The sequence below is a fragment of the Pan troglodytes genome, chromosome 7 (assembly GCF_028858775.2).
Source record: "Pan troglodytes isolate AG18354 chromosome 7, NHGRI_mPanTro3-v2.0_pri, whole genome shotgun sequence".
Classification (NCBI taxonomy): domain Eukaryota; kingdom Metazoa; phylum Chordata; class Mammalia; order Primates; family Hominidae; genus Pan; species Pan troglodytes.
In genome coordinates this window covers 33,535,248-33,551,712 of record NC_072405.2, presented here as the reverse complement: position 1 = coordinate 33,551,712, position 16,465 = coordinate 33,535,248, and the positions used below count along the sequence as shown (strand labels likewise).

At 46.3% G+C, this 16,465-nt stretch overlaps 1 protein-coding gene and 1 long non-coding RNA gene across 4 annotated transcripts in view; both read right to left on the bottom strand.

Annotated features, from left to right (window-relative positions):
- Window positions 1-7,972, bottom strand: part of DOCK5 (dedicator of cytokinesis 5) — a 229,664-nt gene extending 221,692 nt beyond the window's left edge. For 2 of the 3 annotated variants that reach the window (XM_519666.8, XM_009455048.5), the window contains exon 1: window positions 7,710-7,972. In XM_519666.8, coding sequence (XP_519666.2) covers window positions 7,710-7,752 — 43 coding nt within the window. In that variant the 5' untranslated portion in view covers window positions 7,753-7,972. The remainder of the gene's footprint in view (window positions 1-7,709) is intronic. The other variant, XM_063816247.1, reaches the window with a different exon arrangement.
- On the bottom strand, window positions 729-1,090 carry LOC134810671 (uncharacterized). Its single transcript, XR_010159230.1, has 2 exons — window positions 1,015-1,090; window positions 729-860 (listed from the first exon to the last, which is right to left on the bottom strand). It is a non-coding gene; the product is annotated as an uncharacterized LOC134810671 (long non-coding RNA).
- Window positions 7,973-16,465: the final 8,493 nt, after the last annotated feature.

Genomic DNA, 16,465 nt, shown 5'->3' with positions numbered 1-16,465 from the left:
ATGAGTTCATGTCCTTTGTAGGGACAGACATGGATGAAGCTGGAAACCATCATTCTCGGCAAACTATCGCAAGGACAAAAAACCAAACACTGCATGTTCTCACTCACAGGTGGGAATTGAACAATGAGAACACTTGGACACAGGAAAGGGAACATCACACACCGGGGCCTGTTGTGGGGTGGGGGGAGGGGGGAGGGATAGCATTAGGAGATATAACTAATGTAAATGACGAGTTAATGGGTGCAGCACACAATGGCACGTGTATACATATGTAACAAACCTGCACGTTGTGCACATGTACCCTAGAACTTAAAGTATAATAAAAATATATATATAATTTTTAAAAAAAGATTTTGTTTATGGAGCGAGATTATATGGCCATGGATGAGAAACTCATCTTCTGCGAACCTCGTTTCCTTTATCAGAAACAGGGGACAACAGCATTTCATACCACTGCCACAATGATTTAATGAAATAACAGGTAAAGCAGCTCAAATGTTTGTCTCAGAACCCCTTTACTTGCTTAAAAGTTACTGAGAACCCCCAAAGAGCTTCTATGTGGGTGACATCTATCACAACTTGCCATATCAGAAATTCAAATTGAAACATTCAAAAAGTAGTTGGTAATTAATTTAAAATAACTATGATAAATCCAATACATGTTGTAAAAATACATATTTTCAAGGAACAGAACTATTTTCTCAAAGAAAAACACTTGGAAGCGTGGCTTTGTTTTGCATATTTGGAAGTCTCTTTAATGTCTGACTTCACTATAGGCAGCTGGGTCTTTATAGCTGCCTCTGCATTCCATCAGTGGCCATATCACACTTTGCAAAGCCTCTGGAAAACTCCACGAGACACTAACGAGAGAATGAGAATGTAAACAGGCCAATAATGTCTTAGCATTACTGCAAAAAGAAAGTTTTAATTTCATGGACCCCCCCCATTCTGAACGTGTCTCCAAGACCCCACATGTCCCTGGAACATACTAAAATAAAGGGTTCAGAATGGTACCTCACAAGGGAAGTTCTCAATGAATACTAATTCTCTCTTCCTTTTGTTCTTAGCCTCAATGCTGTTAAAACATGACCAAGTTCAGGAGATCAAGACCATCCTGGCTAACACGGTGAAACCCCGTCTCTACTAAAAAATACAAAAAATTAGCCGGGCGCAGTGGCGGGCGCCTGTAGTCACAGCTACGCGGGAGGCTGAGGCAGGAGAATGGCGTGAACCCGGGAGGCGGAGCTTGCAGTGAGCCGAGATCGCGCCACTGCACTCCACCCTGGGCGACAGAGCAAGACTCCGTCTCAAAAAAAAAAAAAAAAAAACCATGACCAAGTTAAGGCCAGGCCTTCTTCGGGTCATTATAATTATATAATATCCGGTACAGTGCTATGTGTAAAGAGGTGGTCAACAAGTATCACAGTGTTGCTCAGATGGCACTGTAACTAATTAGCTATGTGATCCTCAGCCAAGGATACTTAATCTGTTAAATCCAGAGGATCCACGGACTTGAACAAGAAAAAAAGTTACATCTCTATTTTCTGACATTCAGCACTCACTTTAATTACGACTGTAGCCAATAAACCGCAATTGCACTAGTAGCGTCTGTGATACTGTCACCAATAAAACAGGGATTTTTATGTCATAGTATGGTTACTGCAGATATCTTGAAAAATCATATATGCTCGTGACTAATTCAAAATTATGGTAGTTATTAGACCTGTCACTAGATCTTGGTACTTTATGCATTAATAAAGAAGTACATATACTGCAGTATCACGAACTTTGAAAAACACCTTCACGGCCTATTTCAATACGGCTGTTTTCATTTTCTATCCTTTGTAATTTACTTAATTTTTATTTCTACAGTGACTTGGAACTTTGTATCGTACTTTATGCATTTAAAAACATTCTGGGCCAGGAGCGGTGGCTCACGCCTGTAATCCCAGCACTTTGGGAGGCCGAGGCGGGTGGATCACGAGGTCAGGAGATCCGAGACCATCCTGGCTAACACGGTGAAACCCCGTCTCTACTAAAAATACAAAAAAAATTAGCCGGGCATGGTGGCGGGTGCCTGTAGTCCCAGCTACTCCGGAGGCTGAGGCAGGAGAATGGCGTGAACCCGGGAGGCGGAGCTCACAGTGAGCCGAGATCGCGCCACTGCACTCCACCCTGGGCGAAAGAGCGAGACTCCATCTCAAAAAAATAAAAAATAAATAAAATAAAAATAAAAAATAAAATAAAAACATTCTGAGAAAGGGGTCCGCTGGCTTAACCAGACCGCCAAGGATTCATGTGGCCAAAAAGGCAAGAACCCTTGGTGTTAAGCAATTCACTTAATCTCTTCAGGCACCAAGTTCCTCTCTTTTAAAGGAAAGGATGCTTACTCCCTGAGGCCGCTCCCAGTTCTACCACCCCAGCTACAGTCTACGGAATATGATGTCCATAGTGGAGAAGAATCAGGTGGAAAACAACATACCTGAAGACATTAACAAAAAGCACGATTCTGGGCCGGGCGCGGCGGCTCACACCTGTAATCCCAGCACTTTGGGAGGTCAAGGCGGGCACATCACATGAAGTCAGGAGTTCCAGACCAGCCTGACCAACATGGTGAAACCCCGTCTCTACTAAAAATACAAAAATTAGCCGGGCGTGGTGGCGTGCGCCTGTAATCCCAGCTACTCAGGAGGCTGAGGCAGGAGAATCGCTTGAACCCAGGAGGCGGAGGTTGCAGTGAGCCAAGATTGCACCACTGCACTCCAGCCTGGGCGACAGAGCAAGACTCCATCTCAAAATACAAACAAACAAGCAAACAAAATCACAACAAAAGCCCAAGTCTGAAGTCAGTCTTAAATCAGCATTCAAAGCTCTACTCTGTTAAGTCAGACGCTTCTAAACAACTAAAGAGCTTTAAACAAGTAAACACCTGAAGAGCTAACTAGAAATATTTCCCAAAACTGCCTTTTGTTACATCATAAAAATATATGTGATCACAAATCCCAACATGCAACAATGAGCTACTTTTCAAAGAATAAGGCCGGGTGTGGTGGCTCATGCCTGTAATCCCAGCACTTTGGGAGGCTGAGGCAGAAGGACTGCTTGAGCCTAGGAGTTCCAAACCAGCCTGGGCAACATGGTGAAACTCCATCCCTACAAAAAATACAAAAATCAACTGGGTGTGGTGGCACGCACCTGTAGTTCTCAGCTCTCAGCGGGCTGAGGCTGGAGGGTCACTTGAGCCCAGGAAGTTGAGGCAGCAGTGAGCCATGATTTTGCCACTGCACTCTATCCTGGGTTACAGAACGAGACCCTGTCTCAGAAGAAAAGAAAAAAAAATCAGCCAGACTCATGGCTCACCCCTGTAATCCTAGCAACATGGGAGGCTTAAGGCTGAAGGAGCACACGAGGCCAAGAGTTCCAGATCAGCCTGGACAATATAGAAAGACTCCATCTTTAAAATGATTATTTTAAAAGTTTAATATTTTAAAACTTAAAAAATCAAAAAACTTAAGCCAGGCATGGTGGTGCACACCTGCAGTTCCAGCAACTTGGAAGGCTGAGGTGGCAGGTTGCAGTGAGCTATGATCATACTGTACTCTAGTCTGGGTTGTGGAGTGAGGCCCTGTCTCAAAAAAAAAAAAAAAAAAAGAAAGAAAAGAAAAGAAAAAAAAGCTTTGCAAAGAATCCATAGTCAACCTAATCTGGGGCTATTCTTTACATAATGGCGTGTGTGGAAGCAAACTTAAAAATAAATGTTTTTATAATCAGACTATTCTGGATATTTATCACTAATGTTTGCTTAAAAGTGTTTTATATCTTCATATGCTCAAACAGAAAAAAGAGAGAGAGAGAAAAGAGAAACAAAGAAAGAAAAAAGATGAGAAAAAAAGCACATTTTCCACATCTCCAGGGAAGAACACTTAGCCACTGAGCACTTCACACTGGGGTACTAGAGCACATAAGTTTAAAGAATCAAATGGATCAGTCACCTCACTTGATAACACACAGAAACCATTGAGATCCACTTAATGCTAGAGCCTGAGCCAACACTGCTGTTTAAGAACTAAGAAAGCCCAGACAGGCTGCACTTCAGTCCCTGTAGAAACATCTAGGATATGTCAGGAACAGCCAAGAGTGGCACCAAGATAAAATATGACAGTAGCGACTGCCAGCTTCAGCAGGCACAATTCATACTGAGTCCAAAGCTCTATCCTCACACAGACTAGCTCTGCAGAGGCACACTCCTCTTAGAGCACAACAGGCAAAGTCATAGCTAGCTCTGAGTCATCCAAATGCTTCAACATGACTATCCTACGGTTCCTTCATCCAGAAACCAAATCTGACCAGTACACACTTAGAAAAGTCCAGAAAGCCAATTTTCCCAACTATATTTAAGCAAGTCTGTCTGCTCCATGCTTCCTTGTTTTCTCAGCAGAATATCTCATTCTCTTACTTGCAGAGATAAAGACAGAGTGGAGGCTCTCCCTTCCTCCATCTAACCAAACAAAATTCAACCCATATTGGGGTGAATGAGATGTTATGCCTAATGGGAAGAAAAAGAAGAGGAAAAAACTGCATTCAATTACCAGAGAAGCGAGGTTAGTGTACTTTAGAACGGCACCCCAACATCAAGGACAAGCAAACTGAATGCACTAATACCTGGTACACCTGTTGAGTGCTAGGAATACCAAACCACAATGGTCTGATTCACTGAACCCAAGGATGGCACAGTCCAGGAACTGCGAGGAAGAAGCAAGGAGGTTTGGGACAGTCTGACAAATAGCAAATTTGAAGAAGGGAGTAGGAATGGATTTGAGCCCTCAAGGAAAGGTGAGCTGTCTGAGGCAGAGTTGGGAGGGCACTCCTGGCAGGGACAAGCACAATGGGAGCAAAGTCCCAAAGGAGGGACTCTGCAGGGTATGTTGCACAACAGTGGGAAGGGCAGTTGGTCTGCATTGGAGAGCTAGTGAAAGAAGCCTTGAGAGATAATGCTGAAGATAGGCTGAACCAGATTATAGGAACCTTGGAACTGAGGCTCAGACTTTATCCTGTTGACCACGAGAAGCTTCCAAGCAGGGAGGTGACATAAACATAAGCAAGGAGGTGACAAAAACAACAATGAGTTTTAGGAATAAGCAATGGAGATTTCTCTCTTCAGTTAATTTATCCCAACTGTGGGTCCTTTTGTCAAACCCAGACAAACCAGAATCTATGTCTGGTGAAACAAGCGTTCAGAATTATATCCTGGAGCAGTTTCCCTAACACCTAGGCCCTGGAAATGCAATCCAAATATTTTACACACACACACACACACACAATTTCCACCCATATTTCCATATACCTATATATACACACACACACATATACGTATATATACATATATATGTATATACATATATGTGTGTGTATACATGTGTGTATATATACATATATATACTATATATATGTATATATAGTTTTTTTTTTTTGAGATCGGGTCTCACAGTATCACCCAGGCTGGAGTGCAGTGTCGTGATGGGGGCTCAGTGCACCCTCAACCTCCCAGGCTCAAGCTATCCTCCCACCTCAGCCTCCTCAGTAGCTAGAACCACAGGCACAGGCGACCATGCCCGGCTAAATTTTTTTCGTATTTATTGTAAAGACCCGTTTGCCATGTTGCTATGCTAGTTTTGAACTCTTGGGCTCAAGGAATCCTCCTGCCTCTGCCACCCAAATTGTTGGGATTACAGACGTGAGCCATCGCACCTGGCCCAAATATTTTTCTTGACCGATAAGTGACACAGTAAACTGACTCCAGAACATAAAAACAAAATATTAAAAACATATTATACTTGCTCCTAGGACTATGGCAATAAAAACCACATTTTTGAAACATGTTTGCATTAATTACCCTCAACTGAATAGTTTTGCAAAGAGGTTTTAATCCTGATAAAATTAGAGTTGATAACATTTCTGTAGTTATTAGGCATTGTAAATATGCTTTCATCTAGGGGCCAGGTGAGGTGGCTCATGACTGTAATCCCAACACTTTGGGAGGCAGAGGCAGGCGGATCACCTGAGGTCGGGAGTTTGAGACCAGCCCGGCCCAGATGGTGAAACCTGGTTTCTACTAAAAATACAAAAATTAGTCAGGTGTAGTGATGCAAGCCCGTAATCCCAGCTACTAGGGGAGGGGGGCTGAGACAGGAGAATTGCTGGAACCCAGAGGTGGAGGTTGCAGTGAGCCGAGATTGCGCCACTGCACTCCGGCCTGGGCGACAGAGTGAGACTCCCTCGTCAGTCCGTCTCAAAAACAAACAAACCAAAAAAAAAAAAAAAAAAGAGCCCTGAGGCAGAAGCAACATCTCTACCCATTTCTGAGATGCAGCTAAGGGAGAGACTAAGATTCTAAAAGCAACTTAAGAGCAAAAAAGAAAATGTCTTTTGAATTGAGGGAAAACAAAGAATAATAAATATATAAAGGATCACAACCTAAGAATAATATAGTAAATATGAGACTATTAAAAAACAAAACAAACAACAACAAAAAACCCTGACTCCTGGCTACAGAGTTGAAAAGCCCCTAGACACGTTGAGTAGCTCTTAATTGAGACTGCACTTCATTAACCAGTGAGGTGAGGAAAAACAGGACCTCAGTAAGCGAGTAAAGTCAAAGACTAAATTACAAACAGGCCAAATGAATGGATCTGAGAGGAAGTGATAAAATTCGCAACACACTCAGCCGTGTTTATTGTAGGGAATCACCCCAGGTCTAACTGCCATTGTAATCACCCCGTTCAGGGCAGAAGTCTTCCCACAGGCCCTCAATAACCTCAATCCTTGATAAAAAGCCAAAGGAGCCTGACTTTCCACCTGGGTCAAAATCCCCGCACATCTATTGTTTCGGAGCCAAAGCACCACCACCAGCAACCCCTGCGCACAACCCGGGGCTCTCCAGCACCGCTGTTCTGAATGCCAAGTGCCCAGCACGGGGTCTGGCACCGTTTCCTTAATAAAATGTCCTCTTCTCGTCTCCAGGATGAAACTCAGGATCCGGAAGGCAGCCTTACACCCTCTCCAGACAGGCTCCGTTAGGGGATGAGTGCGCACAAACAGCCCCAGGGGCCAGCCACCCCCTTCCCGTGCCACAACTTCCTGTCCCTTCCATCACTTCCACGCCACGACTCTAGTTTCCATCCAGCTCACAACTGTCATCAAGATCCCAGTCTCTGGAGGAAAGGGGGCAGGGCGGCTTTCCACCCTCAACTCCTCACTTAAGGGGCGTCTGAGAAGAACCTACGAAAGGAGGGGGGGAGCAGAAAGCACTGGGACAATGAGCACCAGTCCATGGGCCGACCCGGGCTGGTCACCTACTCCCAGGTGAAACCCACGCTGGGCGCACGGGGGCGAGCTACAGAGCTGCGGCCCCAAAAGAGCAGCAGGCGCGCCCCCCTCGCGTTGACATTTCCCCGGTGTGAAGTGCCGGAGATTGGGATGCAAGAGCGGGATTACGGTCCCGAAGCTCAGCTGCACTTGGAAGCACTCGGAGTCCCCAAACCCTGGGCGACTTCCCCACCGGCGCTACCGCCCCCGGCTCCCAGAGCTGCGCAGCCGGGCCGAGCCCCCGGCCAGGGTCCTCCGCCGGGCTCTGCGCAAACCTGGCAGGGCCGCTGTCCGCGAACTTGGCCGCGTGGGTCGGGCCGGGACAAGGTGGGGCGCGCACTCACCAACCCCGTACTTCTGCCTCTTGGTCGGGATCCAGCGGGCCATGGCGGCGACCTCGCCCCGCGGCGGCGGCGACTAAGGCTGCTACAGCTCCTCGGGCTCCGGCCGCCGCCGCGCCGCGCTCCTGCGTGCCCCAGACGCTTCCGCCATGTTCCGCCAAACTTCGCTGGACTCCGCGGGCCGCCTCCTCGCCGCGCCGCCCGCGCCCGTGCCCGTGCCCGCGCCGCCCGCGGTCACCTGCTGGGCCGGGCGGCAGCGCAGCAGTGCGCGCCCCTCCCGGCGCCGCCCCAGCCCCTCCCGCCGGCCGCGCCCTCCGCCCGCCGGGGCCGCCTCCGAGCCGCGGGCGCCCGGCTTCTCCCGCCCGCGCCGCTCTCTGCGCTCTGCCGGGCGGGGGCCGACTGCGGCTCCGCCTCGCGCGCTTCCCTGGAGCGGCTTCCCGGGCCGGCGGGACTTTGACGCTGGCGGCACTTTGCCTTTCTCCCGCCCTCCCCACCCGGCTGATACCCCGGAGGCTGGGTCCCGGGGGTCCGGCTCCCGACAGAGGGCTGCGCTGGAGGAGCCGGGCACGCCGAGGCCGGGCGGCCGGTGGGCGAGGGATGCAGGCTGCGCTCCCACGGCGCGCACCGGACCCTTGGGGAGCGGAAACGGATCAGCGAGAGCGGCTTCTTGCTCGGGGCACCTCCGGTGCCTGGCACTAAGCGGGTGCGCAATAAATATTTGTTGAATGAATGAGCAGTTGACTTCTGCCTTCACCCCCTGGAGCTTGAACCCGTGCCGCGAGCGCGAGAAGCCGGACTCAGGGCAGACTGAATCTCCCGGGGCCACCGCTTAGAGCCTGGAAAGCAGAACTTTTATCACCGGAGAGCTGGTGCAAGGGAGGTGGGGTCCTCAGAAGTATCAGACCGTTTGCTAGGGGATCCTCTGCAGGGAAATTGTTTAGAAAGCCCTAATTTGGAAGTCCTGTATCCCCAAACTCCGGGGACCCCCCAACCTTAAGCTGAAGAAACTTAGACCCTCATGCCCAGACCTCCCTTTCCCAACCAGCCAGCAGCCCAGAGAGCATTCCCGTGGAGAAGGGAACAAGGCGCATCCCCGTCTTTTCTCCGTCGACGGCTGCCTTTTCTTGACGAAGATCCCAAAGGGGCTGCGCATTTGAACCGCCTTGGGCTCCAGGTGGCGCCCTCTCTAGAGCTCCCCTCTTGGAATTCATTTCTTCCTGGAGAGACTTGGAGAATGAAGATCCAGGGGTTTCTCGCTACCTTGTACCGAGAAGTAACATTGCAAGTAGAGTAAATGACCAGCTTAATTACGTTCACCTTCGAAGAAGATTCCTCTAGAGAGAAATTATATCCTCCTTGCAGTCTGTGAAGGTTTTCATGCTTTTTAGGAATATAAAAGAAAGGAAGACAAACATGTAGTAAAGATAGTAAAGGTAGTTGGCCGGGCGCGGTGGGCTCATGCCTGTAATCTCAGCACTTTGGGAGGCCGAGGCGGGTGGATCACCTGAGGTCAGGAGTTCCAGACCAGCCTGGCCAACATGGTGAAACCCCTTCTCTACTAAAATACAAAAGTTAGCCAGACGTGCTGGTGTGCTCCTGTAATCCCAGCTACCCAGGAGGCTGAGGCAGGAGAATCGCTGGAACCCGGGAGGCAGAGGCTATAAGTGAGCCGAGATCGCGCCACTGCACTCCAGCCTGGGCAACAGGGCAAAACTCCGTCTCAAAAAAAAAAAAAAAAAAGACAGTAAAGATAGATAGGCAAACAAGGTAACAAGATAGTAAAGTTTCATTGGAGAATTAGTGCATTTTAACTTTGGTGGTTTTTTACCAAACGAGGTCTGAAATTTTTTTTAAGTCCTATTCACGGTGGGTAACTACTAGAGCTGGCTTTTTTTTTTTCTCCATCAACCAATAGGTATTTATTCACAATGTTTAACAATAATGTAAGAAATTCCTCTGTCACTTTAGACTTGACATCCAGAAAGAATTCCACCATCTTCCCTAAAATAGTTTATCTTCCTCCATTAGTATATCATGATTCTAATTTCCCAGGTTAGGTAACTTCTTCCTTCTTCACACACATATTAAATGCCTACACATTAAGTGCCAGGCATCACTCTAAGAATGAGGGTGCAGCGGTGAATACAGTAAAATGTGTCCCTTCACAGAGCTTCTAGTCTAGACGGGGAGAGTAAGACAGTAAAGAAATGTACACCAAACGAGAGTAAACATTAGAGAAAAATCCGAAGCAGGGAGGATAGGGCGTGTAGGGTGCTGCTGTTTTTATGGAGTGGTCTGGGAATGCAGCTCTGCTAAGCTGAGGCTGAGGTGTAGACCTGAAGGAAGTGAAGATTCCGGGAGAAAGTATTCTGGAAAAGAGGAACAGCAAAGGCAAAGGACACCAAGCGTGTTTGGCAGGTTCCCAGGTCACCCAGAGATCCTAGGTAATGAGAGCTGAGTAACAGGTGAGAGGAAACTTGGTCTAAGAGGCAGAGGAATGCCGGATAGAGCAGAACCCTGGCAGGCATATGGACTTTATATATTACTACTACAAGAGAGGTTTGGAGGGCTTCGAGCCAACCTGGAACATATTAAACTTGCCTGCTGTGGTATGAATCCATTGTAAAGGGGCAAGGGAGGCCCACATGGATGGATGTGGGGAGGCTATTTCAGTCATTCAGGCAAGACATGAAGGTAGTTGGGTCCAGGAGGATAAGGATGGAGGTGAAAAAGATGTTGGGTTCTTGACATATGTGAAAATAGAACCTGGCCAGATGTGGTGGCTCACACCTGTAATCCCAGCATTTTGGGAGGCTGAGGTGGGAGGATTGCTTAAGATCAGGAGTTCAAAATCAGCCTGGACAACATAGTGAGACCCTCCTCTACTATATATATATCCTGGGCATGGTGGCTGTGCCTGTGGCCCTATCTACTCAGGAGACTGAGGTGGGAGGATTGCTTGAGCCCAGGAGGTCGAGGCTAGCAGTGAGCTATGATTGCATCACAGCATGAAAAAGAACCAACAGAAGGGCCACATGAACGGCAGGGGGATCTACTACTGTGAGGCTTCTAATGCTCTCAGTATGGTTCAATCTTTTTTGGAAAGTTTTCCCCCAGAAAGAGATATGCTTGTATTTTTCTTTTTTTTTTAAAGAGCCCTACCCGTATCGTACACCCTTCAGGCCCCACACACCTTGGTTCTTGTCCCTGCATGTGAGATACAAGCTGGGTCAAGAATGACTCTAAAGCCAGCTAGGTCGCACGTGCCTGTAGTCCCAGCTGCTAGGGAGGCTGAGGCAAGAGGATTGCTTGAGCCCAGGAGTTCCAGGCTGTAGTGAGCTATGCTGATCAGGTGTCTGCACTAAGTTCCGCATCAATATAGTGACATCCTGGGAGCAGGCGACCACCAGGTTGCCTAAGGAGGGGTGAACTGGTCCAGGTCAGAAATGGAGCGGGTCAATTATTTGGAAAGCCCTAATTTGGAAGTCCTATATCCCAAAACTTCGGTACTCCTCCTTAGCTGAAGAAATTCAGGCCCACATATCCAGGGGGAAATCTACCCCAAGACCTCCCTTTTCCAACCAGCCAGCAGCCCAGAGAGCGTCCCTATGTAGAAAGCAACTGGATGCATCCTTGTCTTTTCTCTGTCACTGACTGCATTATTGACAAAGATCCCGTAGCCGGGACTTCACATTTGAACTGCCTCAGGCTCCAGGTGGCACCCTCTCTTGAGCTCCCCTTCTGATCAATGATGGGATGGCACCTGTGAATTGGCACTGCATTTCAGCTTGGACAACATAGCAAGACCCTGTCTCTAAACAAATATTAATTCAAAACAAAAAGAGTGACTCTAAGGTTTGGGGCTTGAATAGCGAGGGGGTAGAGTTGCCATTGTCTTGGTCACCATTTATATCTATCTTGTCTTCACCCTTTCCTGTCCCAGTTGCTCTGTATCAAAGTTTTCCTTTCAATATTTCTTTAGGACCCACTTCTTCACGCCTTCCTCGGCAACTTCTGCATGTGGCCCCTTAGGAGCTAAAGCGCTCTGCACTGGATTATATGACTTGCCTGTTGTGGACTCAGGGCTTCTCAAAGTTACATGAATTCTCCGTGCTTAGGGAAATTGGATGACCTCTGTTCTCTGACCAAAGGTATATTTCAAATGTACCATACATCAGAATGTTAACGCTCTTATCCAGTGGAACTGGGTTTCTACCAAAGCGATTTCAACTGCCTCATCCCACTTTTGCATTGAAGTCTTCTTCTTCCAAAACTAGAGGTTTGAATTTGGGCGCCAGAGATTTCAAATTTGACAATGGCTTTAAGAGAGTTGGAGGAAAATGGAAAATTTTAATTACAGCTTTCAGTATGTTTATCGTTTCCTTTTGAAAACTGAAATCCACTCACTTTGCTATATCAGATGGCTAAATCCTAGTGTGAATGTCCTTTTAAATCATAAAAGCAGAGCTTTTCAAAGTCTTTTATTAGAATGAGGCTTAAAATTAGACAGTTAACCAGACAGGCAGTTGGAATGACAGCGTGATGCCCAGAAATACCCTTTTTTTTCCTCTGATATCTTTTCAGAAGAAACATTAAGCATATTCCACAAACAGAGATCTTCAGACTCCAAAACCCACACAAATACAAACACACTTAGGCACGCACAGACACTCACAGGCTCTGCTTGAAGGAGCCATGGAGAAAGAAATGAGGGTAAGTGGCTTTGAGGGTTAGTTTGACATGAGTATTGTGACTAACTCTTACAATGCCTTAGAGAATAAATGGACAGGATGTGAAGAGAACTGGCAAAAGCCTCACCTCCCTGTTGATTACCAGGCTTGTTTTTGCCAAATCAGGCTGGTCTGATGGCTTCTCTATGAGATGCTGTGGATTCGTTTAAAGTGTCTTTTTTTCTCTCTTTCTAGATAAAAGAAGATTATTCTGTGATCCTATACGAGTCAGTGGCTAATGGAACTACCAAAAAAATGATAATAATGCAAATAATGTAATTGGTTCTAAGCAGTGCTTTGCAGGCTCCTAAGGATGGTTCTAAGTAAGCCAGGAGTAGGTGATACATTGTAATTCTGGGACCCATGAGCTTAGCAGGACAAAGGAAACCATGAATCACTCTAGTCCCAGAAGTACCTTTTCATAGGCCCCAGGGATTCCAACATCATTATTCACTCTCCACTCTGCAAGTGACTTAGGTCGTGAGCATCTCTGAGTCTGCACAGGCTCTGCCTTGTGGCTGTGGGGGTCCAGCTTCTCTGATGGATGGGAAGATAATGCTTGGGGCTCCAATGCTATTATCTCCTCATCTCTGTCACAAGGAGATTTATGCTTATGATTTACCCTTTTCATGAACATGGCAAAATTCTTTTTTCTAGTGTTGTTTCTGGAATGTTCTTTGCTGTGTCTAAATGAGCTGATTCCACTGTTGGGAGAGGTGGATGATGTGAGCAGTAAGAAGGCATTGGTTTCTTGAAAACTAGATCCATATTTAGGTGAGATGAAATCAAACTACCTGATTTAAAAAAAAACAAACTATGTTTATTTACCGTATGTCTTGATTCCTATATACATTGAAAAATTATATTCATAAAACTGTTTAAAATAAGAGATGATGGGCTGGACGCAGTGGCTCATGCCTGTAATCTCAGCACTTTGGGAGGCCAAGGCGGGCAGATCACTTGGGCCCAGGAGTTCGAGACCAGGCTGGGCAACACGGCAAAACCCTGTTTCTACAAAAAATGCAAAAATTACCAGGGTGTGGTGGTGTGTGTCTGTAGTATCAGCTACTCAGGAAGCTGAGGTAGGAGGATTCCTTGAGCCCAGGAGGTGGAGGTTACAGTGAGCTGAAGTGGCACCATTGCATTCCAGCCTAGGTGACAGAGTAAGACCCTGTTCCCCCTGCCAAATAAAAAAGAACAAAAAGAGAGATGATGAAAACTTAGAAGAAATGTGGAAAATGTATAATGTAGGCATAAATGAAAATAATTAGATTGTCTATGCCGCAAAATGATTGTAGCTATAGAAAGTCATAGATTTACAGGGAAAATGACCATAGAAGAACATGAATAAATGACAAATTTTATTCAACCTTCTTCAAAACAAAATAAAGAAAAATACTTGATTGCTGAAGTCTCTGGGCTATGTAGCAAGAGTAGGAAGTTATTTGCCTAAATCTGATCATTTTTTGTGACAAGAGTGAAGTTTCACTCTTCAGTTCCTTGGGCACACGGACACTATGACTGTCTTGTTTAGACGACTGTCATATTCAGCAGATTTTTCTTCCTGTTTGTGGTCAGTTAAGAAAACAAGCATTTAATCCAGAACTTGTATTTAATACCAGAACGATTTTATTTTTTCACAGCCACCAACTGTAAAGTAACAATAATAACTGCGTATGAAGTAATGAGTACTGGCTCCAAATCACCTTGTTTAATCCCCATACAACCTAATGAGGTAAATATAACTCTCCGGTCATTCCCACCTCACAAATGTGGCTTAGGAGGTGTCCAGAAATTACCTACATAATTAATTAGTGGCAAAATAAAATCCAGACCCAGACAGCCTGACTCCAGGGTCCATGCTCTAAAGCAGAGGTCTGCAAGCTTTTGCTATAAAGGCCCCACTATGGATAGTTCCCAGGCTTTGCAGGCCATATGGCCTTGTTGCAACCACTCAACTCTGCAGTTGTAGCAGGGAAGCCTCTATAAGCAATACATACAATGAATTGAGTGTGGTTGTGTCCCAGTAAAACTTCATTAGTTGTGTTAGATCAAGTTTAGACTAAACCTGCCTCCTTACATATTTTAAGTTCAGCCTAAAGGTTTCTCTGTACATAGTGAACTATAATCTCAATGGAAGTGTAAACAGACCAAAACCTATTCTTGTGCCAATCACTGAGTTTTGGCCAATCAGAGGAGGCAAACTGTTAAAACTGTCTTCAAATAAGGTAAACGCCGAGCTGCTGAGCTGTAACCAATCCGCCTGTTTCTGTACCTCATTTCCGTTTTCTGTACATCACTTTCCTTCTTCTGTTATAAATCGTCTTCCACCACATGGCTGCACTGGAGTTGCTGAGCCTACCCCGGCTCAGGAGGCTGCCTGATTCTCAAGTCGTTCTTTGCTCAATTAAAGTATGTTAAATTTAATTTGGCTATGGTCTTTCTTTTAACAGTAGATTTGAAATTTGAATTTCATGTATTTTTATGCATATGAAATATTATTCTGGCCAGGTGCAGTGGCTCACCCCTGTAATCCCAGCAGTTTGAATGGCCGAAGTGGGCAGATTGCTAAAGTCCAGGAGTTCAAGACCAGCCTGGGCAACATGAAGAAATCCTGTCACTACAAAAAACACAAAAATTAGATGCGTGTTGGCACACACATGTTGTTCCAGCTACTCAAGAGGCTGAGGTGAAAGGATCACTTGAGCCTGGGGAGGTTGACCTTGTAGTGAGCTGCGATTGTTGTGCCACTGCACTCCAGCCTGGGCGATAAGAGTGATACCTTATCTTAAAAAAAGGAAAGAAAAGAAAAGGAAAGGAAAGAAAAGAAATATTATTGTTTATCCTTCTTTTGATGTTTTTCTTTTATCATTTAAAAATGTAAAAAACATTCTTATCTTGGCCAGGCGTGGTGGCTCACCCCTGTAATGCCAGCACTTTGGGAGGCTGAGGCGGGCGGATCACGAGGTCAGAAGATCGAGACCATTCTGGCTAATATGGTGAAACCCCATCTCTACTAAAAATACAAAAATTAGCTGTGTGTAATGGCATGTGCCTGTGGTCCCAGCTACTCAGGAGGCTGAGGCAGGAGAATGGCTTGAATCTGGGAGGCAGAGGTTGCAGTGAGCAGAGGTCACACCACTGCACTCCAGCCTGGTGACAGAGCGAGACTGTCTCAAAAAAAAAAAAAAAAAAATTCTTATCTTTATCTTATCTTTATCTTGCAGGCTGCGCAGGAGCAGGTGGTGAGGCAGAGTTGGCTCTTGGGCCTTAGTTTGCCAATCCCTGCTCTACACTATGACTGTCACCCCTTTAGGTGGGTGGGAAGGCTGGGGGCCTCCAGAAGGAGCAGCATAACTAACAAAGCATGTGTGGTGCTTTCCCACTGGAAGTCTGTTTGCATAAGGATTTGTGAGAAGCCCTTGGAAAAAAAGTCATGGGAAGAGGAGGACTCCAATAGTAAAAGTTGCCATAGAAATCAGAGGATGGGGGCACTTCTGAGAGCAGTGAATATCGTGTGTTGGGGAATTGTCTACTGGCCTAACCCTTTGAACTCTATTCCCAGTGATAAGAACTATAAATAGAAAACTTGGCTGGTCATAATGGCTCATGCCTGTAATCCCAGCACTTTGGGAGACTGAGGCGGGAAGATTACCAGAGGTCAGGAGTTCGAGACCAGCCTGGCCAACATGGTGAAACCTCGTCTCTACTAAAAAGACAAGAATTAGCAGAGCATGGTGGCACACGCCTGTAGTTCCAGCTACTTGGGAGGCTGAGGCAGGAGAATCGCTTGAACATGGGAGGTGGAGGTTGCAGTGAGCAGAGACTGTACCGCTGCACTCCAGCCTGGGCGACAGAGTAAGACTGTCTCAAAAAAAATTTTTGACTAAGCCCTGGTAAGACAGCAACACACAAACAATGCTTTGGTACCCACTGAACAAGCAGGCTTCTACAGAGGGGAGCGTGGCATTCTCATGGGTATCCCAATGGAAAAGACATGGGGCCTGCCTGAGATAAGGGTGCTAGAAG